This window comes from Zootoca vivipara, chromosome 2 (genome assembly GCF_965207765.1).
Source record: "Zootoca vivipara chromosome 2, rZooViv2.hap1.1, whole genome shotgun sequence".
Classification (NCBI taxonomy): domain Eukaryota; kingdom Metazoa; phylum Chordata; class Lepidosauria; order Squamata; family Lacertidae; genus Zootoca; species Zootoca vivipara.
Genome location: NC_142584.1, coordinates 111,133,251 through 111,159,944, shown reverse-complemented (window position 1 = coordinate 111,159,944; position 26,694 = coordinate 111,133,251). Strand labels below are relative to the sequence as shown.

The following is a 26,694-nucleotide window of genomic DNA, read 5'->3' as shown; positions in this document are numbered from 1 at the left end:
CTTTGCTCGATGGACAAATCTTGCTAGACACCAGAGAACCCACAGAGGTGATAAATTATCAATCCTCAGTATTTGGGAAATGTCTTAACTGCATACCCAAATGTTTCAAAAACATGGAGTGGATGTGAGAGAGAGAGACCTCTTCTTGGTTTGAGGTACTTGAAACACCCCAAAATACCTGAAGCTGTCTCGTAATGAAATCAGACCATAAGTGCAGCTAGCTCAGAATGATCTACTCTGACAGTGGCTCTCCAGAGGCTAAGGTAGAGACTCTTTCCTGGGCCCTCTTACCTGAGATCCTTTCTGAATTGGGCTGCTCCTGCAAACATTCTCCTCTTGTTGTTGTTGTTTAGTCGTTTAGTCGTGTCCGACTCTTCGTGACCCCATGGACCATAGCACGCCAGGCACTCCTGTCTTGCACTGCCTCCCGCAGTTTGGTCAAACTCATGTTCGTAGCTTCGAGAACACTGTCCAACCATCTCGTCCTCTGTCGTCCTCTTCTCCTAGAGCCCTCCATCTTTCCCAACATCAAGGTCTTTTCCAAGGATTCTTCTCTTCTCATGAGGTGGCCAAAGTATTGGAGCCTCAGCTTCACGATCTGTCCTTCCAGTGAGCACTCAGGGCTGATTTCCTTAAGAATGGATAGGTTTGATCTTCTTGCAGTCCATGGGACTCTCAAGAGTCTCCTCCTGCACCATAATTCAAAAGCATCAATTCTTCGGCGATCAGCCTTCTTGATGGTCCAGCTCTCACTTCCATACATCACTACTGGGAAAACCATAGCTTTAACTATACGGACCTTTGTCGGCAAGGTGATGTCTCTGCTTTTTAAGATGCTGTCTAGGTTTGTCATTGCTTTCCTCCCAAGAAGCAGGCGTCTTTTAATTTCATGACTGCTGTCACCATCTGCAGTGATCAAGGAGCCCAAGAAAGTAAAATCTCTCACTGCCTCCATTTCTTCCCCTTCTCTACCACCCAGTTAAGGTGGGTTAGAGTATTCTCCTCTACCACCCAGTTAAGGAGGATGGAACTACAAAGGCAATGGTAGCCCTAAGCTATTTTCGGATGACTTCCCCCAAGGAATTCTGGGAGCTGTAGTTTGTTAAGGGTGCTGAGCATTGTTAAGAGGCCCCTGTATTCCCCCCTAACTACAATTCCCAGAGTTCCCTGTGAAGAGGGACTGATTGTTAAACCACCCCGAGAATTGTAGCTCTGTGAGGGGAATGGGATGTTGTGTGTTGTTGCACGTGTGATGCCAGAACATCTTGCCAGGTCTTCTCAATCATTTACAGAAGTTGGCGCCTCTGGGCTGCAGGAACCCAGCCAGATGGGTGGGATACAAATATGATAACCACTACCAGCACCTTGAACAATAGATGCCGGCAGTTGACATCTAGTGACAGAGGTTTCATTTCTTTCTCCCTTGTTTTGATTTCAGTAATTTGCAGTCTGTTTCTTGTTGCAGCCCATGACCGGAGGAAGAAGCACTCCAGCGCTAAGCGTGAAAAGCCGTTGGTTAGGAGTTAAGCACACAGAAAAAGAGAACCCTGGGATTGACATGCACGTGAGAAAAGGCTGGGCCTTCTTCATAAATAGAGAATCCATGCAAAAGGGAAGCCCTACAAGTGGCTTTTGTTTTCGCTTCGCACACTTCATTGCAGAGGAGGAAAGGTGCGCTTGCATTTTGTTTTTTTTTTTTTTTAAATATATTTTATTGATTTTACACACAAGGACAACATATATAACAAATTAATTCCCTCCCTCCACCACCCCCCACGGGCCCTCTTCTGCCACTAGAGCCACCCATGCGCGGCGAATCGACGGAGACAATCCATTTTATAGTTGGGTTTATCCCCACCCCCCTCTCCACCCCTCAGAGCCCTCCCCTGCCACCAGAGAGCCCCAAGAGCCTGGGAGGATAAGGGAGGGTACCCTCCCAACTATTTTCCGTGCCTGTCCTGTAGGAAAAAAAAAATGAAAAATAGAAAAAAGAGAAAAAGAAAGAAGAAAAAAGGAAAAAGAAAAAATACCTTATTAAATCTTTATCCATAATCATTGTTTTTCTGGCTTCCCCTACCTCCCCCCTACCCCGGTCTTCATATTAATTCTCCTTTACCAGTTTTCTAATATTTTACTATATTAATCTTTTTTTTTTTTAATTCCTCTCAAAACTTCCTTCCTTACTAATCATTTCATGCCGTCTTGCTTTTACCTATTCCAAATCTAATTTCCTCCCTAGCCTAATTTTTCCCTCCAAAAACCTCCATAAATTTTAGACCAATTTTCCTACTAATTTTCAATTCCATACTTAACTATCCTCAATACGCCTTCCCCTCCTCTTTTCCCAGCTACCCCCCTCCGTCACAGCAAGCTTCGTAGTCTTCAGACCAATTTTCAATCCTGTTAATCAATCCTATTAATCAAATGTCCAATTTTCCTTCAACCCACCCCCTTTTTCCAGTGTTTTACAGTCCAATCATCCTTGTACCCCCCCTGGGTTTTTCCTCTTCTTTGACTGATCTTTTCCTTGTGTTTATTCTGTAAATCCACCATATCCTGTCTTTCCCCCCACAAAGGAGGGGTGTTCCTCCAACCGTCTTCCAATACCAAATTGTCTTTTCCTTCGCGTTGTACTTCCTTTTCATTTGTGCTGTTCCTGTCACAGTCGCTATCATTGTCCTTCAGTTCAATTTCCGTGTTGTCTCCGACAGAAAAGTCGCTATTTCTATCCACCATCTGCGGTTGTTGCATTGTCTCCTGCGATTGTGCTTCTTCATAGTGCCTTCCAGTAGTCATTTCCCACAAGATTCTCAAAACATTTTGTTGGAACCCAGCTGAGTACTCTTTTGTTGACATTTTTTCAATCCTTCCAAGGTCAGTGTCCGTTTTGGGGGAGCGGGAAATGGTCGCTGTTTATTTTTCCAACCCCATTTTAACAAACTGGCTGCAATATAAGTTCTCAAAATCAAACAGATGTTTTAAATATAAGTTCCAAAAAGTTTATAATAAGTTCTTTTCTTTCTTTCTTTCTTTTCCTCTAAATACTTGATATACTTGCTGATCTGTCAGGCTGCTGGCTCCGAGGAAGGGATAGGTTTTCCCAGCTTTATTTCCACATTTTGCAGGGAATTTTAATCCACACACTGTTTCTCCCCCTTTGCCCTGCTTTCGGGGGGGAACTCTCCTTTCTCTTAAAGTCTTTGAAGGAATCTTTATAAATAAATCTTCAAATCAAGGCTTGGGACCCTTTTTAACTGGGTCATGTAGATACCGGTGGGAGGAGGTGGCTTCCGTTTCTTTTTTTTCCTTCCTCCCAATGCCGAAATAAAATCAAATAATATATTTTCGAATTCTTACTTACAGTCTTTATTTTAAATTTCTTCTTTGGAAGAATCCAGCGCTCTCCGCCTCCGGCTCGGAGCTTCCCTCCGCCAGGGTGACGCTGACACTCAAAATGGCCCCCGCGACTTCCACCCTCCTCGCTCCGGGGCTCTTACTAGAGCTTACCGGAGAGTTGGGGAGTCCGAATTTGGGGCACTGCTGAGTAAATTCGCCCCAGGGACGCTCGACCCTGGGTTCAAAGGGGCGCAGAGTCGCTCTCTCTGCCCTCCCCCCCCCTAGCGAAAGCGGGCCGTCTCGGACGCGAGACAAAACCCCGCCGATCGGCGCTGGCGCTGGACCGGAAGCCCGGTGCGCTTGCATTTTGGCAGCGGGAGGAAGCGGGGTGTCAAATGTGAGGGCCGTTTTGGTTATTGATTTACAGGTGAAACTCGGAAAATTAGAATATCATCGAAAAGTGCATTTATTTCAGTAATGCAGCTTATTTTTTATTTTTATTCTTACAAATGCTTTCTTTTGGAAATTCCACAGTAATAAAACAAATACTGTAGTTACAATAAAAAATAAACAAATATAAACATCACTATTACATTTCATTAATTACATTCCATTTATAATTCACCCACCTTACCACAAATAATTACAATTACAACAAATAAAGGCTTGACATATCTTGCTTTTCATGTCATGCATCTATCTCATATACTGATTTCACCTTTTAAGCTGCGTTACTGAAATAAATACACTTTTCGATGATATTCTAATTTTCCAAGTTTCACATGTAGGCCTCTAAAAGAGCTTGGCAGTACAAATGTAAAGAATAATAGAATCTTGAAAGTTGGGACCCAAGGGTCATCTAGTCCAACCCCCTGCAATGCGGGAATCTCAGCTGCATTCAACCTTCACCATGCTCCAGCGGCAGCCCAGCGCCTTCCCTTGGAGCTGCTTTTGAATCCTGGCAATTCTGTGTCATTCCCTTGCCTCAGTCTTTTCACTCCAGATGATCTCAAACAGCCTCTCATTTATTTATTAGATTTCTATCCCAGCTTTCCCCAAGGAGCTCGAGGTGACGGCATATGTGGTTTTCCCTCTACCCCGTTTTATTCCCTGCGAGGTAGACTGTGACTGGCCCAAGAGCTTCATAAATGAGTGGGAATTCGAACCCTGGTCTCCCGGGTCCTAGCGTAGCGCTCTAACTACTACAGCACATTGCCTCTCAGATACAATCTGTTGCTGAAAATGTATTTTACTAAAATGTTCTCCCTTTCATTTTGCTTCCGCCCTCCCCACGTGCGCAAGGACTTTGCATAGAATGCCAACAAGGATTCAGTCCCAACTGCCCCTTCCTTCTAGGTCTAGGACAAAGAAGAGGGCACAGTGGAACCATTTCAGGTAGGAAGCTACCAGGTAACAGCTGGAACATTTGTTTATTTCCTTACTTAATTAGCTTCGCAAAATTAATATGCCTCTCAATTGTAATAAAACCTCAAAGCGTTTTACAAAAATAACAAAGCAATAAAATTATCAGTAAAAAAGTCAAAAACTATTTAAACCGTTCAAAAAGTAATAAAAATCAACCATACGGAAAAAATCAGATAATGATGATGATTTATTCATTACCCTGCCCATCTGGCTGGGCTTCCCCAGCCACTCTGGGCAGCTTCCAACAAAATATTAAAATACAGTAAGCCATCAAACATTAAAAGCTTCCCTAAACAGGACTGCCTTCAGATGTCTTCTAAAAGTCTGGTAGTGGTTCTCTTCGACATCTGGTGGGCGGGTGCCACTACCGAGAAGTGTAAAACACATGTCGAGCATTGATTGTTGCTTTCATTTCAAAATAATCCTAAAATAGGAATTATGGGATCTGTAGTTTGTTACTGGTGCTGAGCATTATTAGGAGGCCCCTCTATCCCCCCCCTAACTACAATTCCCAGAGTTCCCTGTGAAGAGGGAGTGATTGTTAAACCACCCTGAGAATTGTAGCTCTGTGAGGGGAATGTGGGGTGGGGAGGTCCATCTTAATGTTCAATATTCTGAGGGCGTTTGGCTCTCCCCCCTGGGAGCTTGCAATGGCATGCACAGGACATCAGGATGTTGTGTGTTGTTGCACGTGTGATGCCAGAACATCTTGCCAGTCTTCTCAATCATTTACAGAAGTTGACGCCTCTGGGCTGCAGGAACCCAACCAGATGGGTGGGATACAAATATGATAACCACTACCAGCACCTTGAACAATAGATGGCGGCAGTTGACATCTAGTGACAGAGGTTTCATTTCTTTCTCCCTTGTTTTGATTTCAGTAATTTGCAGTCTGTTTCTCATTGCAGCCCATGACTCAAGGAAGAAGCACTCCAGCGCTAAGCATGAAAAGCCGTTGATAAGGGGCTAAGCCTGGCAAGACCTATTGGGAACCCCACTGAAAAAAGAACCCTGGGATTGACAAGCACATGAGAAAAAGCTGGGCCTTCTTCATAAATAGAGAATCCACGCGAAAGGGAAGCCCTACAAGTGGCGAGAGCATTGCAGAAGACTACAGCTGGAAAAACGTGGGAATGATGCAGACACAGGAAATCCAGATCCAGCTCTCTTTTCTAAGCAATACGCAGCATTGTGGGAAAAGTCCAGAATGCCAGATTCCAAGCTATCCAGATCAACAGTCTTCAGATACCCTCTTGAAAAAGAGGGGATCGCCAAATAGCATGGCCCCCAAGAATGAAAACAAACACTTCCAAATTGTTTTCGAAACATCGAGAGACTTGACAGTCATCTTCACTTCCCAGGAAATCTGGGAAACCTGAGTGGAAAACTCCATACATTTTATACGATACCCCCCCCCTGTAAATTTGCTTATTAATATTAAGATCTCCACTCCCTCTGAAGCTCTTTCCAAATATCTATGGTTTCCCCCCTGCGTGAATAAGCTGATATTTCCTAAGGTGTCCATTTCGAATGATGCTCTTTCCACAATCAATACATTTAAATGGTTTCTCCCCTGTGTGAATTCGTTGATGTCTTCCATGTGCTCCACTTCCACTGAAGCTCTTTCCACATTCAATACATTCAAATGGTTTCTCCCCCGTGTGAGTTTGTTGATGTTTTCTAAGGTTTCCACTTCCACTGAAGCTCTTTCCACATTCAATACATTTAAATGGTTTCTCCCCTGTGTGAGTTCGTTGATGTATTCTAAGGTCTCCACTTCGACTGAAGCTCTTTCCACATTCAATACATTCAAATGGTTTCTCCCCCGTGTGAGTTTGTTGATGTTTTCTAAGGTTTCCACTTCCACTGAAGCTCTTTCCACATTCAATACATTTAAATGGTTTCTCCCCTGTGTGAGTTCGTTGATGTATTCTAAGGTCTCCACTTCGACTGAAGCTCTTTCCACATTCAATACATGCAAATGGTTTCTCACCCGTGTGAGTTCGTTGATGTGTTTTAAGTGCTCCACTTCCACTGAATCTCTTTCCACATTCAATACATTCAAATGGTTTCTCCCCTGTGTGGGTTTGTTGGTGAGTTCTAAAGTTTCCATATTGACTGAAGCTCTTTCCACATTCAATACATTTAAATGGTTTCTCCCCTGTGTGAGTTCGTTCATGTCTTCTAAGGTGTCCACTTCCACTGAAGCTCCTTCCACATTCAATACATTTAAATGGTTTCTCCCCTGTGTGAGTTCGTTGATGTATTCTAAGGTGTCCATATTGAGTGAAGCTCTTTTCACATTCAGTACATTCAAATGGTTTCTCCCCTGTGTGAGTTCGTTGATGTATTCTAAGGTTTCCATATTGACTGAAGCTCTTTCCACATTCAATACATTCAAATGGGTTCTCCCCTGTGTGAGTTCGTTGATGTTTTCTAAGGGTTCCCTTTTGAGTGAAGCTCTTTCCACATTCAATACATTTAAATGGTTTGTCCCCTGTGTGAGTTCGTTGATGTATTTTAAGGTGTCCACTTAGACTGAAGCACTTTCCACATTCAATACATTTAAATGGTTTGTCCCCCGTGTGAGTTCGTTGATGTCCTCTAAGTGCTCCATTTTCACTGAAGCTCTTTCCACATTCAATACATTCAAATGGTTTCTCGCCCGTGTGAGTTCGTTGATGTTTTCTAAGGTTTCCACTTACACTGAAGCTCTTTCCACATTCAATACATTCAAATGGTTTCTCACCCGTGTGAGTTCGTTGATGTGTTCTAAGTGCTCCACTTACACTGAATCTCTTTCCACATTCAATACATTCAAATGGTTTGTCCCCTGTGTGAGTTCGTTGGTGTCTTCTAAGTGCTCCATTTTCACTGAAGCTCTTTCCACATTCAATACATTCAAATGGTTTGTCCCCTGTGTGAGTTCGTTGGTGTCTTCTAAGTGCTCCATTTTCACTGAAGCTCTTTCCACATTCAATACATTTAAATGGTTTCTCCCCTGTGTGAGTTCGTTGATGTATTCTAAGGTGTCCATATTGAGTGAAGCACTTTCCACATTCAATACATTTAAATGGTTGCTCTCCCATGTGAGTTCGTTGATGTCTTCTAAGGAATCCATAATGAGTGAAGCTCTTTCCACATTCAATACATTCAAATAGTTTCTCCCTTGTGTGAGTTCGTTGATGTCTTCTAAGGTGTCCATATTGACTGAAGCTCTTTCCACATTCAATACATTTAAATGGTTTCTCCCCCGTGTGAGTTCGTTGGTGTGTTTTAAGTGCTCCAATTCCACTGAAGCTCTTTCCACATTCAGTACATTTAAATGATTTCTCCCCCGTGTGAGTTCGTTGATATATTCTAAGTTGTCCATTTTGACTGATGCTTTTTCCACACTGTATACGTTCCAATGATTTCTTCCCTGTGTGAGTTTGTTGATGTCTTCTAAGTGTTCCACTGTGACTAAACCATATCCCACATTCCATGCATTTAAACTGTTTCTTTGTTCTTCCCAATGAAGTCACAGGTGGCTCCATAGAATTCTGGCCCTCATCTTCCTCACCTGTTTGGGATTGGGAGGAAAGAAAATCCTATTAGACTTTCAAGAAAGACAAGAAAGAAACTGAACACTTGCCATTCCCAATATGCACCTTCTCTTATTTTAACACCGTCTCCATTCTCCGCTGTCCTTCCTATGTTCTAAATTTTTAGGAACGCAGATGAGAGAATGGCAAGAACAACACGCTAACTCCATTTACACTTAATAAACTGCATTTTTTAATAATCTATGTTGGAATTGGCTTCCTAGACACATCTCTGTATTTCTCTTTTTCCAGGGAGGAAATGATCACAGGCTTGAGTAGCAGTCTCTCCTATGACTAAGAAGTAAAACTTTAGTGTTACTATGCCAAATGTAAGTGTAAAAATATTGCAATATATTAGAACAGGCATCCCCAAACTCAGCCCTCCAGATGTTTTGGGACTACAATTCCCATCCTCACTGACCACTGGTCCTGTGCTAGCTAGGGATGATGGGAGTTGCAGTCCCAAAACATCTGGAGGGCCAAGTCTGGGGATGCCTGTATTAGAACATAAGAATAAGCTGCTCGATTGGGGAAAGGCCCACCTAGTCCAGCATCCTGTTCTCACAGTGGCCAACTAGATGCCTGTGGGAAACCAGCAAGCAGCCTAGGGGCACAAGAGCCCTCTGCCTTCCTCTCCTTTTCAGGAACTGGTATTAAGAAACATTATTGCCTAGGACTACAAGGACAGAACACAGACATCAGTTTAATCCTTTTTTAAGCTATCCAAGTTGTTGGCCATCACTGCCTCCTGTATGATGGAAGACCATAGATTGAAAAATTAGAAATACAACCAAGAACGCTTTTGGACTACAACTCAATAATTCTTGAACTAAAAGGCGAGAAAATAATGAAAGGTGTTTTAGCAGAAAAAAATTAATCACAATCAGGCCTGCTTTCTACCAGATGAAGGAGAATATAAGAAATATAATTGATATTATTGAATATTTGGAAGTAAAAAATGAGAAAAAGTGGCCTTAATGTTGAATAGATGTGGGCAAAAGTGAAAGCATAATGCCTTCAGCAGTTCTTCAAGGGAAGTACAAACAGATCCCAATGTGCGAGAGATGCTGCCCGTGTGGATCTGGGGAAGTGGTAACTATTGGCCACATACTCCTGTGTTGCAGCTACTACGAGGAGGTGCGAGGCGAGCTCATCCACATGATACTGGTTGAGCTTCCTGGATGCTCGGACAACTTCTATATAGAGTGGCTTCTTTCAGATGCTAACTCTAATGTGACAGCAAAGGTTGTTAGGGCTTTAAACCTAAGACGCTGGCAAATTAGCAAGGTCATGTGATTTAAGTTGTTAAGACGCTCAGAATATAGAGCGTGTTTGCCTGTTTGCCTGTGGGGTGTGGAGCTGTCATGTCTTGAAAGCTCTGGAGGTGTTTCTGTTATCTGTCTGCAATAAAACTGTCTGTAGAAAGTTGGGCTTCTGTGGGTCGTTTCTGCTGCAAAGCTACAAAGTTTTACCACAAGAAGAATCCAGCCGCTGTGCTTAATGCTCTGCAAAGAGAACTGTTTCTGGTCTGTGCAGCGAAGCAGAAGTGTTTTACTGGACCAGTACAGAAAAACTATTAGGTTATGGACTGAGTTATGTTTTGGATTCTAATGTTGTGGACTCTCACGTTTTGATGGCTGTATCGTGTGCAGAGGCAGTGAAAGTGGCTTCAGATGTGAGAAGACCTGCTTGGTCGTAAATCCAGCCATAAAAAGGAGGAACCGAGAGAGCTGCGTAAGTGAAGGCTTACAGCTTTAATTAGCTGCAAAAGGCTAGTTTGATCTCCCGTTGTATTTTTTTTGCCAATAAACACAAGACGGTGGCAGATTGCTAGTGAAGAGACGGAGGAGAAAAAAAGTTTAAAGGCTTCAGAGAAGGCTTGAAGCGTCTGAAAAGTGAGTAAAGCAAATCCCAAGGGGGAAGAGAAGCAAGGGCACACAGAGGGGGTGGCAACAGAACCCAAGAATGGCAGTGGAAAATTTCCAGGTTCCCTTTCCAAAGCTAAACTCTGCTAATTATGTGCAGTGGTCTAAGAGGGCTCAAGTCTGGTTGGAAGCCAATGAAGTTTGGACGGACTATGTCCAGAGGCGAAAGCCATTTTTGGCTGTTGCAGCAGATGCCACAGCAGAGCAACAGGCTGCTGCACACGCTCAGAACAGAGAACATGATAAAATGGATACTAAAGCTAGATGCATGTTAATGGTATCAATAGATGACTCTCAACTGCCCCATGTGGAAGGCTTAAGGTCTGCATTTGAAATTTGGGAAGCCCTTAGGCATATTCACCATAGAGTCACGCCCAGAGAGAAGGTGAATTCCCAGCATGGGGGAACTGGCAGGCAGAGCTGTAAAGAAGTCTCACAAGTGTCTGCTATGGCCAGCAAGTCGTGTTTTCGATGTGGCAGCAGATTTCATCTAATAGCAAAGTGCCCAGAAAAGCAACAGGAATTTCAGCAGTCCAAGGCCAGTTTCCAGAGCTACCGACGTGAGAACTACAAGAGTCAATGACCCAGAGGGGGAGAAGGTGCTGATAAGGGATTGTTTGCAATGGCAGCACAACAGAGCCCTAAAAGGAACCTACAAACCTTGAAATGGGTAATTGACAGTGGGGCTACTCACAGTTTAGTCCCGGCGACATCTTGTGGCAGTCTTAGAAACTGCAAGACTTTACCAGTTGCAAAAACTGTGACTATAGCAGACAATAGCAAACGAGAAATGAACCTTAAAGGCACCATTTATGTTAATTGTTTGCAAACTAACCTTCCTGTTTTTGTTCTTCCAGGAATGAAGAATGGACTTTTGAGTGTGTCATGCCTGGTAAAAAGTGGTTTTAAGGTTGAGTTTGAAAAAGATGTGTGCACTATTTCAAAACAGGGGAAGGAGTTAGTTAAAATTCCCTGTGAGGAAGGGCTTTTTGTTTTGGATGAAGAGCAGTTGGCAGCAGGCAGCTGTTCAACAGGTGAAGCACAAGCTAAATGTGTAAATAAGGCTCCTCATACAGGTTGTGCACATCTACTACACAGAAGGTTAGCTCATATATGCTTTAAGTATGTAGGCAAGATGCCAGATTTAGCTGAGGGGTGTAACCTTAAACCCTGTTCAAATTTTTTGGATTGTTGTGCTTGTAAACACGCTAAGGTTAAGACATGTAACTACCCTAGATCTGATAGAGTAAGCAAGAAACCCTTTGAACTTGTACACACAGATGTGTGTGGCCCCTTGCCAGTCAAGTCACTTGGAGGTGCGAGATTTATGCAAATTTTGGTGGATGATTTTTCAAGGGCCAGTTGGGTTTTCTTTCTGAAAGAAAAATCACAAGCACCATCAATTCTGATGGATTAGATTGAAGAAGTGGAGTGTAAATTTGACACTAGGGTGCGTAAGATACAATTGGATCGTGGTGGAGAGTTTGTGAACCACACGCTAGAGATGTGGTTAAAAAGGAAGGGTATAGTCCATAGACTTACCAATCCTTATTCACCACAGGAGAACTCAGTTGCGGAAAGAAAATTTCGAACATTGCAAGAAGCCATTGCTGCTTTGCTGTTTGATTCTGGACTACCACAGCGTTTTTGGGCAGAGGCTGCACTGTATGCGAATTATTCTTTTAATAGAGTGTACAACAGCACACTAGGCAACACTCCTTATTTCATGTTATTTGGGGGGGGAAACAAAAATTGACCATCTAAGAGTTTTTGGATGTCGTGCTTATGTTCTGGTGCCTAGGGCACAATGCAAGAAAGGCGATCCCAGATCTAAAGAAATGATTTTCTGTGGTTATCAAGCAAACACAAAAGGTTGGAGATTTGTAAATGTAGAAGGTAATCAAACAAAAATCACAATCAGCAGAAGTGCTGAATTTTGCGAACAGGATGGTTGGAATAGAATCCATGGCAATTCTGACATACTATTTGATGTGTCAAATGATAAAGATCAGACACAGGCCCCAGGGCGAGAATCAGTTCCAGAACAGGCTGAGGAATCTGAGTCTGAAGACAAGAGTGAGAAACCTTCTAGTTCACACAAGTTTGAAAAGTCAGAATCATCTAGCCCAGTAGGTTCACCTGTACAGCAAGGGAGACATATAAAGTCAGAGTCAGAAAGTCCCTCAACTGCTAGTGACAAACAGGTGACGACCAGTGATTCTGGGTCAGAGGGGGCAACTGATAGAGCATCGCAGGAGCTGCCAAGGCGTTCCAAGCATACCAACAAAGTAAAACCTCCAGAAAGGTATCAAGCCATTAGTGTTTGGGTAGGGTTGGCGAATTGCAAACCTGAAAATTTTGAGGAGGTTGAGCAATTACCCCAGGAGGAAGCCAGTAGGTGGCGTGAGGCCATGCAGAAAGAGTTGTATTTTATGAAGGCACTTGGTTTGTTTTTCATCACTATATGGGGTTATATTCAACCGTGTCTTAAGTTAGCACAAAAATTGGACAGTTTAAAGGTCGTACAAAACATTTGGATATCCGCTTTCAAAATGTTTGTCAAACAGTGAGAACAGGAATAGTTAAATTAAGTTACTGTCCCAGTCATGAAAATTTAGCTGATGGATTTACAAAACCGCTTGGGTCTGAAATAACTTTGTAGGACTCTTTATTTTTTGCCAGCGAGAGGGGGTGTAAGGGCTTTAAACCTAAGACGCTGGCAAATTAGCAAGGTCATGTGATTTAAGTTGTTAAGTCGTTAAGATGCTCAGTATATAGAGAGCATTTGTTTTGTTTGCCTGTGGGGTGTGGAGCAGTCATGTCTGAAAGCTCTGGAGGTGTTTCTGTTATCTGTCTGCAATAAAACTGTCTGTAGAAAGTTGGGCTTCTGTGGGTCGTTTCTGCTGCAAAGCTACAAAGTTTTACCACAACAAGAATCCAGCCGCTGTGCTTAATGCTCTGCAAAGAGAACTGTTTCTGGTCTATGCAGCGAAGCAGAAGCGTTTTACTGGACCAGTACAGAAAAACTCTTAAAGGTAGCCAAGTTCTGTGCTAGAGCCATAAAAATCCGAGCCAACCTAGTAAGTAGTGCTAAAAAATTTCAGGACAGAGCCAAAGATGATCCATTGCTACCATTTGTTGTACCCTCCCAAGTAGTGATATCTTCTTTTATCTAATATTTTTTATAATGGTTGGAATGGTTTATATTTATTGCGTATATTTTAGATTTTATTTTGGATTGTTTTATGTATATACTAGTGTCATTCAGCCCGTTTAGTAAACGGGCACTAGCCAGGCGGGAACGGAGGGGAAGCCCTGGGACCGCGCAGGCATCGCCTCCGTCGTCGCCTCCACCGGCGGGGATGTGCATCGAGGGCCCCAGGCTCCCCCTGGGTGGTTTGCTGTGGCGGCGGGTGGGCGGTTTTTGTGTGTGTGTGTGAGAGAGAGAGAGAGAGAGAGAGAAGCGAGCGGGGCTTCTCTGGGACGCGCCGCCTGCGCGAGCTAAGTGTGCATTGCAGCCAGGCTGGTGGCAAGTCTGCACTCAGGGTCACTGTGGAATAGGGAGGACTGAAAGTATTGGGGGTGGGAAGGGTGGGGGGGTTGTGTGTGTGTGGTTTGTATGTGGAGAGAGATGTGGTGGTCAAGCCACTCCGGCTCCAGCCTCTTTTATCAAAAGGTCGCTGTGGATCCCGTTTCCCTAAGCAACACCCAATAAAAGCCTCCATAAAAAATTAAAATAAAATAAAAGCGCAGCCGAGAGAGGGGCAGACACAGACGGCTTTCTCTCCCCACCGCCCCAAATGCTTTAATTTCCCCTCAAACGCGGCCTCTCTGGACGGAGGAATCAGCAGACAGAGGCTCCGAACAGCAGGAGCGAAAACGGGCCTTCGGGTGAGTCCTAAGCACTTTGCAAGCAGAAGCGAACTCTGGCTGAAAGCCTGCGGGGGACACTTTCGTCGGAGATTTCGCGAATATCCCGATTTCGCGAATATCCCGATATTCCCCACGCCCTGTATTAATTTGAACGTCCAAAACAGGAAGGAAGCACCGGGCTACGGCTTGGGCTGAGCTTTATGCCTCAGGGCGCCATCCGTCCTGCGACTTTTGCAGGCGATGGGTCCTTCATGCACCCAAGTCGCTGCTTGCAGAGCGCCCCACGCAAACGTGCACCCAGTTGCAAACCACTGCAATAGTGGGGGGGGAGGGAAACGGCCGCCTCCCCCCCAAGACCTTCCCCTCTTCTGACCCCACTGAGCGTGGGCTGCAGCCACCTGGCAGCGACACGTGGTGTTTGTAAACCCCGCAAACGCCCGCCCTGCCCCCGCGAGGTCGTAGTACAGCAGCAGCGTTGCGGCGGTTGGGAGCAGGGGGGGAGAGCACACGCGCATCCCCGGCGCTCGGTTATAGGAAAAGCCGAGGCCGTGGCCGCCGCCCCACACCGCGCCGCCCGGAGAAGCGGGCACAACAGGTGACTGGGCGGGAACGGAGGGGAAGCCCTGGGACCGCACAGGGGATGCGCGTCGAGGGCCCCAGGCTCCCCCGACGGACCACCGAGCAGCTGAAGAGGCCGAGTCCTGAGCAGGCGGCAGAATGGGGTGCGGGAAGATGGCGGCGCCGGCAGGGCCAACGGCTTCGTCAAGCATCTCGCTGTCCCGCACCCCATTCTGCCAGTGGCTCGTTTACTGGGTTCTGGTTCTCTTCATCAGTGGGGAGAGTGCGCGGTGTGTGCTTCCAGTCTCTGCGTCCAATCCCTGTGTCCGTGGGGCACATGCGCAGTAGCGGAAACCCAGGGACACAGGGAATACTGGACGCAGAGACACTTGCACTTTATTATATAGGATGTGTATGCTGGTCGAGAACCGTAACAATAAACTAAACTAAACTTCCATAGATGCGGAAAAGGCTTTTGATAATGTTTCATGGGCTTTTATGAAAAAGATAATAGAAAAAATGAGTTTTGGAGAAGCATTTTGGAGAGGAATTGATGCAATTTATTCTTACCAACAGGTCATGCTGATTGTTAATAAGGTTATAATAGAAAAGTGTAAAATAATGACGGGGACAAGGGTATCCCCTATCACCATTATTATTTATTTTGGTATTAGAGGCCCTGGCGAGAGAGAAAGAGTGGAGAAATTAATTAGAGGAATAACAGTAGGAAATAAAGCATATACGGTAAATTACGGTAAATTAAATACGGTAAATTAAAAGCTTTTGCAGTTGACCTTGTAATTACAGTGAAGGATCCCAAAAATACTCTACCAAAGGTGTTAGAAAAGATACAGGCCTTCGGGCAGGTCACAGGCTTTAAACTAAATAAGAATAATACTAAGATTTTGGTAAAAAGCACGATGGAGCAAGACAAAAAGGAATTACAACAGAATACAGTTAGTTATACATAAAAAAGTCAAATACTGATATTTGTTTCACAGCTTAGAATATTGATATTTTATAGACAATTACGAAAATGTGTGGAAAGAAATAAAAAGATTTAGAGATATGGGGAAGAATGAATTTATCATTTTGGGGAAGAATATCAGTAATAAAAATGAATGTATTGCCAAAAATGTTATTTTTATTCCAATCAGTCCCGGCAAAAGGCAACGCAGGATGCTTTGAAAAATGGCAAGAAGACATATCTAGGTTTATATGGAACGGGAATAAACAAAGGATAGAAATTATTGACTTCCTTCAACCACTATACAGTTCGTATAATCTCAGACTTTGGTTGTCTGTAATAATTTTATACATTGTGGACAGACAATTTGTTTACCTGTGGAGTTTTTAATCTAGGCTAAGCCAATCATGATTTTGGGAACCTGCTTTCCTCATATAATTTGCAAAGACATCCCATTCTCTACTGATTTTTCCACTTGGTTGGTTTCATAATAATTCTGTTAGTTTTGCCAGTTCGATATGCTCATCTATTTTAATAACCATTCTTCTTTGTTGGAATTGTGTTGCTTTCCCAGTATTTTGCAATCGCCATCCTAGCGGCAGTTATTGCATATAGAAAGACTCTTATTATCTTTTGGGATGTCTGTTGTGAAGATGCCTAGTAAGAATAACTCTTGTGTTCTTATCTCGTAAGTCAAATTATTAACAGATGTAAGAGAGAGAGGAGGTTTTGCCCTGCCAGATTTGAAACTTTATTATGAAGCATCCTGTATCTGCTGCAACCGGAAATGGATTACATTGGAAAACACAGATACAGTATTTTAGAACTCGAAGGACATGAATTATGGATAGCATGCATATTTATGGTAGGAAAAGGCCAAGGTGCATAGAGCTTTTCAGAATCATATAGTAAGAAAATCCATTTTTAGGGTATGGGAGAATTATAAAAATTTGTTTGATTAAAAAACACCCTGGTGGCTTTACCCCTTGGAAGCAATATCTCTGAAAATTTTTGAATACGAGAAGTAATTGGCCAACTTATAGAAAGCTGTTAACTAAAGTTGAAAACCAACTGAAATTAAGATTTTGAAGAGATAAGGGAAGCTGTAACTGACTGGATACAACAATATCTTTAAGCTAGACAGAAAGAAAGGTTTTAATTGTGAGACATCAGAATTTTAAAAAAAACCTCTTAGGAAGTAACATAAAAAATCTGTCTAAAATCTATCACTTGCTCCTAGAATAGTGTACAAAGGATGAACAGGTCAAATCATTTATGACTAAAAGGGAAAAGGACTTAGGACATAACATACAAAAGGCAGATTCAGAGAGGCTTTGGAAAACAGATCTGAAATTCATAGCTTGCTGTACATTGAAAGAAAACTACATGAAAATGATGTATTGGTGATATTTGACTCCTAGTAAGTTATCTAAATGGGAAGCAGTTGGCGCTGTGGGTTAAATCACAGAGCCTAGGGCTTGCTGATCAGAAGGTCGGCGGTTCAAATCCCCTTGACGGGGTGAGCTCCTGTTGCTCGGTCCCAACTCCTGCCAACCTAGCAGTTTGAAAGCACGTCAAAGTGCAAGGAGATAAACAGGTACCGCTACATCGGGAAGGTAAACGGCGTTTCCGTGTACTGCTCTAGTTTGCCAGAAGCGGCTTTGTCATGCTGGCCACATGACCTGGAAGCTGTACACCGGCTCCCTCGGCCAGTAAAATCGCCGGCTCCCTCGGCCAGTAAAATGAGATGAGCACCGCAACCCCAGAGTCGGTCACAACTGAACCTAATGGTCAGGGGTCCCTTTACCTTTAAGTTATCTAAAATGTATAGAATAAGTTCAAATATCTGATGGAAATGTAAAGAAGTGGGTACCTTTTGCTATACGTGGTGGTCACATAAGATTACAGTATCATTTGGGAATTGGTATATAATGAATTGGGGGGAAAACAGTTTAAAATAATTTTTGTTAAGAAACCAGAAGCCTCTTTATTTGGAATTACAGGTGAGATTACTGGAAGGAAATCAAAACGTTAGCTGGACTTTAGGAATCACTTGTAAAATGCGTCAGTTTATGGACAATTTAGATAGATAAAAAATGTGGAGAATGTATCGATACAGTGGTACCTCGTGTTACGTTACGTAATTTTTCCAGATTTCTTCGCTCGCATGCGTAGAAGTGCTCTATTGCGCTGCGCATGTGTGCAGAAGCGGTCCTCTGCTTGCTTTTTGTTTTATGATTGTGTGAGTGACTGTGGAAAGGGATAAAAGACCCCCATCCAAACAATGTCTATCATCAGTGCAGGTACAAAAAAATTTATTTTAATTTTTATCATCTACAATTTTGCATTACTTTCTATGGGAAAGTGCACCTTGGTTTTGGAATGCTTTGCTTTTGGATGACTTCCGGAACCGATTAAGTTTGAGAACCAAGGTACCACTGTAACTCCTAAGATTTAAAAGCCTGGAGGAAGAAAATCTGCCCCCACTACTTTATGAAAGGGATTCAAGAAACAAAGTTGCTTTGGAGAAGGCCTCACCCCTTCATTCTTCTTGCCAGGAACTCTCTGCCTTTTGTCTCCTCTCCATCTTTTCTCTTTCTCCCTCCACCATCCATCCATCCCTGTCCCCATCTCCTCTCCCCTGGAACTTACCAGATTTCTCCCTGGGTCCTGGGAGGGAATGCTCAGAGGTTGTGGGGAGGGATGCAGGAGACAGCCTGACCAGGTCAACCGTCCATCTTCCTCCTTCCATCCTGGCCAGGTTTGCAGGTTCCGTCTCAGCTAGGTTTGCAGGTTCAGCTTCCTGAGTAGCCCAGAAGCCAGAGCAAGTTGCAGCTTCCTGGGAGGAAGGAAGAAGCCAAGGGAGTCTCAGAGCCCCTGCAGGGATTCTCCTGCCCAAGACATTCTGCTGCCCCTGGAGAAGCCCCAACTGGGCACCCCCATCCCTAGAGCCTCCATCCATTTTCAAACACCTCCCTTCCTTTTTATTTTTTATTTTGTTTATTTAATCTTTATTGGTTTAAAATCAACACATACACACACAACAAAGGCATAGAAAAAGCAAAAGCACAATACATCTCTTACAAAAAGAAATAGAATAATACATCACGAATGCAAAAAATTACTCCAGTCATCAACTTCCTGTTTCCTTGATATAGGTAACTTATTTTCCTAATTACTTGCCTCTATTTATCAATAAGCTTTATCTTTATTAAATCTTGTCTGAATTCTTTATGCCTTATTCAATTCCGAGAGTTATTTGGAGCATTCTAAAGTTTTTATAAGGGGACACTGTTCTTTTAATTATTGTCTACAGATCTCCCATTCCCTTTTAAACTTTTGGGTTGATCGATCTCTGATCTTTTCCGATATTATGTGTGTGTATGGACCTAGAGGATAACATACATGTTTATACCAGGTGATTCCTTAAAGTGGGCATTTCTTTAAAATTGAAGACTATTTCTACAATTTGGAAGACTTTTGATGGCAGCCCTGTACAGGGAGGTTTTTTATGTTGTAATGTACTTTATTTTGTTAGAAGCCGCCCAGATGGGCAGGGTGCAAGTAACGTATTTATTATTACAGTATTATTATTATTATTATTATTATTATTATTATTATTATTATTATTATTATTCCTTGCTAAGTCTGTCTTGCAATGCATGCTGATCAGACTCTGTTCCAACCATCCCCTTTAATGCAACAGGGCCTCCTATTTTTACTGCTATTCTTTACATTGTTTACTGTCCTTCCTCCACAGATCACAGGACAGTTTACAATAGAAAAACACAGATGCATAACACAGCAAGAAATAAAAACGACACCCTCCCCCAATGCAGTTGCGAAGGCCATTGCTTGTTTAATGAGCCAAACGCCTGGGAGAAGACGAATCCTTTCGCCTGTTGCCTAAAGATAAGGTCCTACTCGAGGGGCCTCCTGCCAGGGTACAGATATTAAAATTAAAATTAATAATGTTACTAAGGCGATCCTGGTCGGCAATGCCCAGTCCTCTCCCCCTTTGCACCACATCCCTGAAGGAGGAATCTTTTCTCTCCCCCCCCCCACTCCGCCTTCAAAGCCCCCATTTAAAAAACAGCTCCCTTTCCTCCCTTCTCTTCTCTCCGTCCCGGGGCTTCTCATCCTGGACCCCCTCGCAAAACCCTTTCCCCATAGCTGCCAAGTTTTCCCTTTTCTTGCGAGGAAGCCTATTCAGAATTTCCCTTAAAAAAAGGGATAACTTGGCAGCTATGCCCTTTCCCTCCTTCCCCGCCATTGGCTTTGCACTCACCCGAAATCCTGGGCAGCGGGGGCGGGAATGGGAGACCCCGCGTGTGAGGCAGGGAGTGACGGCGCTTAATTAGGAGTCTTAATTAGAAAGCAGCCCCCTCCGCACGATGCAGCCCCGCTTCCCGCCTCCTTTGCATGCCCCGATTTTATCTCTGCTGGTGAAGGCGGAAGTGGAGGCAACTCTGGGGAGGAAGGAGAAGTTTCTCTCCACGTTCAGCCTTTTGTCTGGTACTGTATGTCCTTTTTACAGAAACAGTCCTGAATAAGCATAAACACAGAACTCCCATGCACTGTGGAATTCTGGTTCGTAGCATATTTATGGGTAAGTTAACATAACAAGAGCTAGCGAGGGTCGGCAGCAAATATAATCTGCTTATTGAGAAATGGAGCACGTTTGTAATGTATCACAGCAACAAAGCTGAAGGAAAGATGCAACCCTGATAAGCATGGATGAATAAGAAAAAAATGTGGCAGCGACCAGGATGACAGTCTTTCCCAACCTGGTGCCCTCAGGCTCGTTTGGAGGACGCATCTCACCTGGCCCCAAGGCACCTCTTTTCAAAACCTCCTTCCAGCCTCCTTCATCCATGCGCTCAAACAGCGATTGGTGTGGGCTTAGCCTTGCCCATCTTCTGGCTTGGCTTCAACCACATGATGGGAAGCGGAAACAGAGTGGAAAACCCGCCTTTGGAGGCGGGAGGAGGGGTGGAAATAGCAACCAACAAAACACAGCACAACAATGAGGGAGAACTGAGCGAGGCTTATTTGCGTTCCCCCCGCGACCCGCTGCTAAAAAGCTCCATTTGCGCCCTCCTTCAATCCATAAACTGCTTTGCCAGGCGCGCGTGCACTACGGAGCCTCCTTAATTCGGATTAGTGGCCCCCGCCTGGACGCGTTTTCAAGGCTGCCTGTTTCCCTTTGCGGGCTCCGTATTCCGAGCACGCAGCCGCGGTTCTTTCAAATGAATGCATGTATGCACCACCTGGAAGGTGGCGAGGATGGAACCCGGTGCATGCGCGCGCGCGCCGGAGATTCGTGTTAACTGATTGACGCGGGGTAGAAAGTACGTGTGATAGTCACGGGTGTCGACGAGCTGCTGCTGCTAGTGGTGCTCGAGGAGAAGAGGGGCGATCTCAAGGGCTTCTGTCTGAACAGGTAAGAAAGGCTTCTAAGAGCGATGGAGAGGCGCCGGTGTGATTCCCGGCATCTCCAGGTGAGGCTGCCGGGGGAGACACCTGCCTAACATCTTTGAGTCCGTGTCGATTGGACCAATGATCTGATTCACTATAAGGCACATTCCTATGCTCTTGCATATAAGAGATGCGTAGAGCTAGTAATTTTCCACAGGTGTAGCTTTCTAAAGGTGCAAGTGTCCGTCCCCCCCAATATTAAAGGCAATATTAAAGGCAGATGGGCAACAAAGTTCCAAGCAGCAGAAAATTATTGCAGGATGCATGTTTCACATCAGTGTCCAGGTGCAACCTAGCTTTGTAAATAAGGCTACAAAAGTTACCTGCCTTTGAAAAAAACCTAGCCTGTTATGAGGCTAACATTCTGTGTTTCTATGCCAGCTGAAATAGAAACGGGAGTGGACCTTCATGTAAATTTTGTACTGATAAGACTGTGGTGCTGGATTGCAATTATTTTTGTTAGGGTTTTTAAAATTGAGGGCTGCGTTGAAAGGACCTCTGGGCCTGAAAAGCAACATAAGTATCTGTTAAATAAAACAATACATACTGCGGCACAATCCTAATAAGCCTACTCAAAAGGAAATCCAATTGAATTCCGTGGGGCTTACTCCCAGGTAAATAGGGTTCCTATTGCGGCCTCAGTCTCTTTACAGGATAGTTTTTAAAAAGCACCTTCTACTAAAAAGACGGGAGAAGGAGGGATAGAGTTGAGGGATGGCTTCCCTTCTCTGCCAACCCACTCCCTCTCATGCTTGAAATTCCTGTTCAGCTAAAAGCTACCAAAGAACCCTCTCTATCCATTTTTTCCACATTTGTGCTGTCCCTTGTGGTTTAAATCAAGACAAAGGATTTTTTAAACATTTTAAGCATGTGTTAAGCACCTTACTAATGCCAGCCTGGGCTATCTGTGACTGTTTCTTGCAGATGGCTCCCTGGCCTTGTAAGACAACTTTCTCAGATATATGAAATGTCCCCCTGTCTGGTTAGGCTGGATATACCCTAAATACAGAGAGAGGAATGGGGGGGGGGGGAAACCCACCCTGTTTTGGGTACTTTGCAACATTTCAACTCTTAAGTGATTACTGGGGGCCATGTTCAGAGCTAAAGTGTTGGCTGGGACGGTTTTAACCTGGCTAGTCCAGACTCCATGCTCAAACCCACCCAGAACATTTCCCCAAATGGGCTAATAAATATTCTTTTTTAACTTTCTATATCTCCACGTGGGTGACGCCCTTTCCAGGGGTGCAAGTCGGTTTGTTGGATCCATATCCAAGAGCTGTATTAGGAGACACCATGCAGGGAGATGAGGGTGTCAACGCCATCTTGTTGGGTAAGGATGCATTCGATAGAGCCCCTGGATTTCTTTATAATATTTGTCATTAGCTGCCTGCTTGGTTGTGGTGTGTGGGGGTTTTCTGCTTGTATGTTTTTGTCCTTGCGGTGTTTGCTTTTAAAACAAAGAGCCCATGTAAACGAGCCCACAAAAGTTGCTAGCCTTCCATTTATTTCATTTTCTGCTATCCTGTTTGAGAGATAGCGAAGGATGTAAGGGCTCCGTCCCTCCAGACTTAAAAAGAGCGTTTGGATCAGGCCAGAGCCCTGCCATTTGTCCAGCATCCTCATCTCACAGTAGCCAACCAGATGCCTCTATGAAGCCCTCAAGCAGTACCTGAGTCTCTGCACTTAGCTGCGTTAGTAAAGAAACAGTGATTTGAATGCACTATAAACATGCAACACCAGATGGCGCCAGAGAGCAGTAAATTTTAAAATCCGATTTTCCATAGAGATTTTTTTCTTTTGTTATAACTTTTCCTGTGTCTAGATCCTCTCTCTCTCTCTCTCACACACACACACACACACACACACACACACACAGAGAGAGAGAGAGAGAGAGAGAGAGAGAGAGAGAGCTTCATGCTGCATTTCTCTGCAATGCAACAAAGTGAGGAAGGGGGCTTCCTCTCTCTGGTTTCCCGCTTGGCTACTATCCTGGGTGCAGAGGGTCATCTAGTCCAACCCCCTGCAATGCAGGAATCTCAACTAAAACATCCATGGCAGGTGTCTCCATCCAACTTCTGCTTAAAAACCTCCAAGGAAGGAGAGTCCACTACCTCCTGAGACTGTTCCACAGTCAAATATCTCTTAAAACAAAAACACAGTAAAGCTGTAGCATAAAAAATGAATTCAGGGAACTCAGGTAAATAAAAGCAGGTTTTGAGGAGTCAGTCGGGAAAACCAGAATGAAGCTACCGACAGTGGCTGCTTCATGTCTAGCACAAGGAAGGGCATGCCATAGTCTCGGGGTAATAGCGAAAAATGCCCATTTTTGGGTCATCGCCCTATGATATTCTGTAGGGTGTGATGCCACAGATAAAATGCCCAGACGATTAGAGTGGTCTTACAGGCAGCAGCATGAAGAGGGCAGAGGAGAGGTTGGCTGCATGCAGGCGCAGTCTCCAATTGCTTGGGGAAAACTCTGGAGAGGAGGAGACTTAGCTGTGGGGAGGCGGGGGGGTTTCAGTCTTGGCAACAGATCCATGGGGGCAAGACCTACCAGGGACGGACTGCTGTGCTCACTAGGCCTGACACACTGCCTGGTCTGTGCAGATCACTTGCAGGGTGTGATTTTACTGCCGACTTGCTCCCGACACCTGACGGCCCGTTTCTCTGTTCCAGGCAGCGAGGAGCGCGGAAAGATCTACCCGGGAGAGACCTGCCCCCTCTACGCCAAAAGCTTTGGCGGCCCACCGAGCCATGAGAGACCCAGCACGGGTGACAAGCGCTACAAGTGCTCCGAGTGCGGAAAGGGCTTCAAGAAGCGGTCGGCCCTCCTGACCCACGACCGGACGCACACCGGGGAGAAGCCCTACGGCTGCGCCCAGTGCGGGAACAGCTTCAGCAACAAGTCCAGCCTGACGCGGCACAAGAGGAAGCACACGGGCGAGAAGCCCTTCAGTTGCCCCAACTGCGGCAAGAGGTTCAGCCAGAGCTCCAGCCTCATCCGCCACATGAGGAACCACACGGGGCTCCGGCCTTACCGCTGCTCGGCGTGCGGCAAGAGCTTCAAGCAGAGCTCCAGCCTCCTGGTCCACAGAAGGACGCACACAGGGGAAACCCCCTACAGCTGCTCGGTCTGCGGCAAGCGCTTCTCGCAGAGCTCCAACCTGGTGAAGCACGAGAGGATCCACACCGGAGAGAAGCCGTACGGTTGCGCCGAGTGCGGCAACACCTTCAGCAACAAGTCCAGCCTCACGAGGCACAAGAGGAACCACACAGGGCAGAAGCCCTACAAGTGCCCTCAGTGCGGGAAGCGCTTCAAGCAGAGCTCGGGCCTGCTCAAGCACGAGCGGGCTCACGCGCGGAAGGGCCTCGCCAATCTCCCGGAGCCCGGCAAGCGCTTTGACGCCGGCCTGGCGGGCTGCATGAGAGCCCACGTCGGCGAGGCCTTGTGAAAGCGCCTCACTCTGTTGAGGAAAGGTCGAAAGGCATGAAGCTTGTTGGTGTTGAAACGGGGTGAAGTCAGGAATCGGGGGGGCTGCGGCTCGGTTCAGGGCATGCGCAACTCTGGACCCTGATGCCTAGCTAGATACTAGTCAAAAGTCCTCCGTTCTCACAATCCACACAAGGCTGACAAAATGGCCGCCAATGCTGACAGGCTGTGTTTAGTTGGTTGGTTGGTGTGTGTCGTAGGCCCGGCGGCAAGGTTTTCTGATGTTTAGCTCTCTTTGTACATAGGAGGGTTCCCTCCTGGGAGGAAACCTTTAAAACGAGGGAACTGCTCCTTACTCAACAGAGACTTTCCCAATGAGGACCTGGAGAAGGGAAGCAGGAACCTTCTTGCTGGAACCATCAGGCGATTCGAACCAGAGAATCGTCAGCTTCCTGGTCTGATAAAGGATTTTGTTATCTTCTGTGTTCTTAGAGTAGCTTTGTAAATAAAAGCCACAGAAGTTACCTCAGGACTGGCTGAACCGTTAGGCAACGTGAGGCGGCTGCCTCAGGCAACTAATTTTGGGTGTCATGAAAGTGCAGCAAATGGTTTTATGTTGTTTTCTTTTTACTCCCAGCTTTTGGTTTTACCCACTGTGACCTGAGAGGCTGCCATTTGTTCCACCCTAAGCAGCTAAAATGGCTCAGGCCGGCCCTAATATGCCTACTTAAAAGCAAGTAGACTGCAATTCCGTGCTGGCCATGGAGGAGGGAAGACCCCCCTCCTCCATGGTCAACATAGAAACCTAAGTTAAGGTTAAGGGGTGATATGATAGCCATGTTCAAATATATAAAAGGATGTCATATAGAAGAGGGTAAAATGTTGTTTTCTGCTGCTCCAGAGAAGCGGACACGGTGCAATGGATTCAAGCTACAAGAAAGAAGATTCCACCTAAACATTAGGAAGAACTTTCTGACAGTAAGAGCTGTTCAGCAGTGGAATTTGCTGCCAAGGAGTGTGGTTGAGTCTCCTTCTTTGGAGGTCTTTAAGCGGAGGGTTGACGGCCATATGTCAGGAATGCTTTGATGGTGTTTCCTGCTTGGCAGGGGGTTGGACTGGATGGCCCTTGTGGTCTCTCCCAACTCTATGATTAAAAGTATTCTTAGTTGCCTCGGTTATAAATGCTAGCGGACATCTTTGTTTAAACATGTAAAGAATATTATTTGGTTAAAAAATAAGAAGTCCTTCCCCGTTTATAGCAAATGGAAGACTTAAATTAACGCACACTCTGGTATTTTCTTTCTATTTGTTTAAACACATTTAAGGTGGCAATCCTATGCACACTTAACTTTCCACCCTGGGGACTTGCTCATGAGTAAGCATGCCTCAACTTGGGCCTTTCAAGTCTATTTCTTAATCACGGTATCACACCCTTTTCAAAATTCTAGTGCTAGCCTTAATTTTTAAGCCCGGACGTTAATTTTTCTGAGTAACCTTATCACTCTGTTGTTGTATCGGATGCCTCCGTAGATAAGAGGCTTTAATTTGGGTGTGGATGTTCTGGCTTCATGTCCTGCCCATATATAGCCTTCCTGTCTTGTCCAAGTTAGCCTCATTTAACCAATCTGGAAAATGGGAATAGCCCCCCCCCGAGCCTACCTCACAGGGTTGTTGTGAGGCTGAACATAAATAAAGACTGTACACCCTTCACTCTTACAAGTTTTCTTTATTTTCCCTCCTCCCCTTAGCAAGCAATTATGACAGCAGCCTTTTAGATAAATATTGAGGCAGTAGTTGTAAGCGGAATATATATGTTTGATGTTGTGATTGGCACAAATGGTAGGAGCAATCACAGCCATCATGCCCCCATTGCATAAAGTAGGGATGATAATAATAATAATTTATTATTTATACCCCGCCCATCTGGCCGGGTTCCCCCAGCCACTCTGGGCGGCTTCCAACAAAACATTAAAATACAGAAATCAAACATCAAAAGCTTCCCTAAACAGGGCTGCCTTGAGATGCCTTCTAAAGGTCTGGTAATTGTTGTTTTCTTTGACCTCTGGTGGGAGGGCATAGTGGGTGCCACTACCGAGAAGGCCCTCTGCCTGGTTCCCT

At 44.8% G+C, this 26,694-nt stretch overlaps 2 protein-coding genes across 4 annotated transcripts in view; one reads left to right on the top strand and one right to left on the bottom strand.

Moving 5' to 3' along the window:
* The window catches only part of LOC132591586 (uncharacterized), a 93,789-nt gene extending 73,191 nt beyond the window's left edge, over window positions 1-20,598 (bottom strand). Inside the window, exons 1-3 of one of the 3 annotated variants that reach the window (XM_088663537.1) lie at window positions 20,493-20,598; window positions 18,321-18,507; window positions 6,377-8,323 (exon numbers count right to left, since the gene is read on the bottom strand). In XM_088663537.1, the coding sequence (XP_088519663.1) occupies window positions 6,377-8,323; window positions 18,321-18,420 (2,047 nt within the window). In that variant the 5' untranslated portion in view covers window positions 18,421-18,507; window positions 20,493-20,598. Of the gene's footprint in view, window positions 1-4,747; window positions 8,324-18,320; window positions 18,508-19,956; window positions 20,201-20,492 lie in introns of those variants that run through there. The other 2 variants (XM_060270417.2, XM_088663515.1) reach the window with 2 other exon arrangements.
* Window positions 20,599-20,652: 54 nt separating this feature from the next.
* On the top strand, window positions 20,653-26,286 carry LOC118081003 (uncharacterized). The gene is made up of 3 exons (XM_035107095.3): window positions 20,653-21,111; window positions 22,387-22,476; window positions 23,823-26,286. The coding sequence occupies exons 2-3, from the start codon at window positions 22,440-22,442 to the stop codon at window positions 24,596-24,598; spliced, it is 813 nt and encodes a 270-aa protein (XP_034962986.1). The 5' UTR covers window positions 20,653-21,111; window positions 22,387-22,439; the 3' UTR covers window positions 24,599-26,286.
* Window positions 26,287-26,694: the final 408 nt, after the last annotated feature.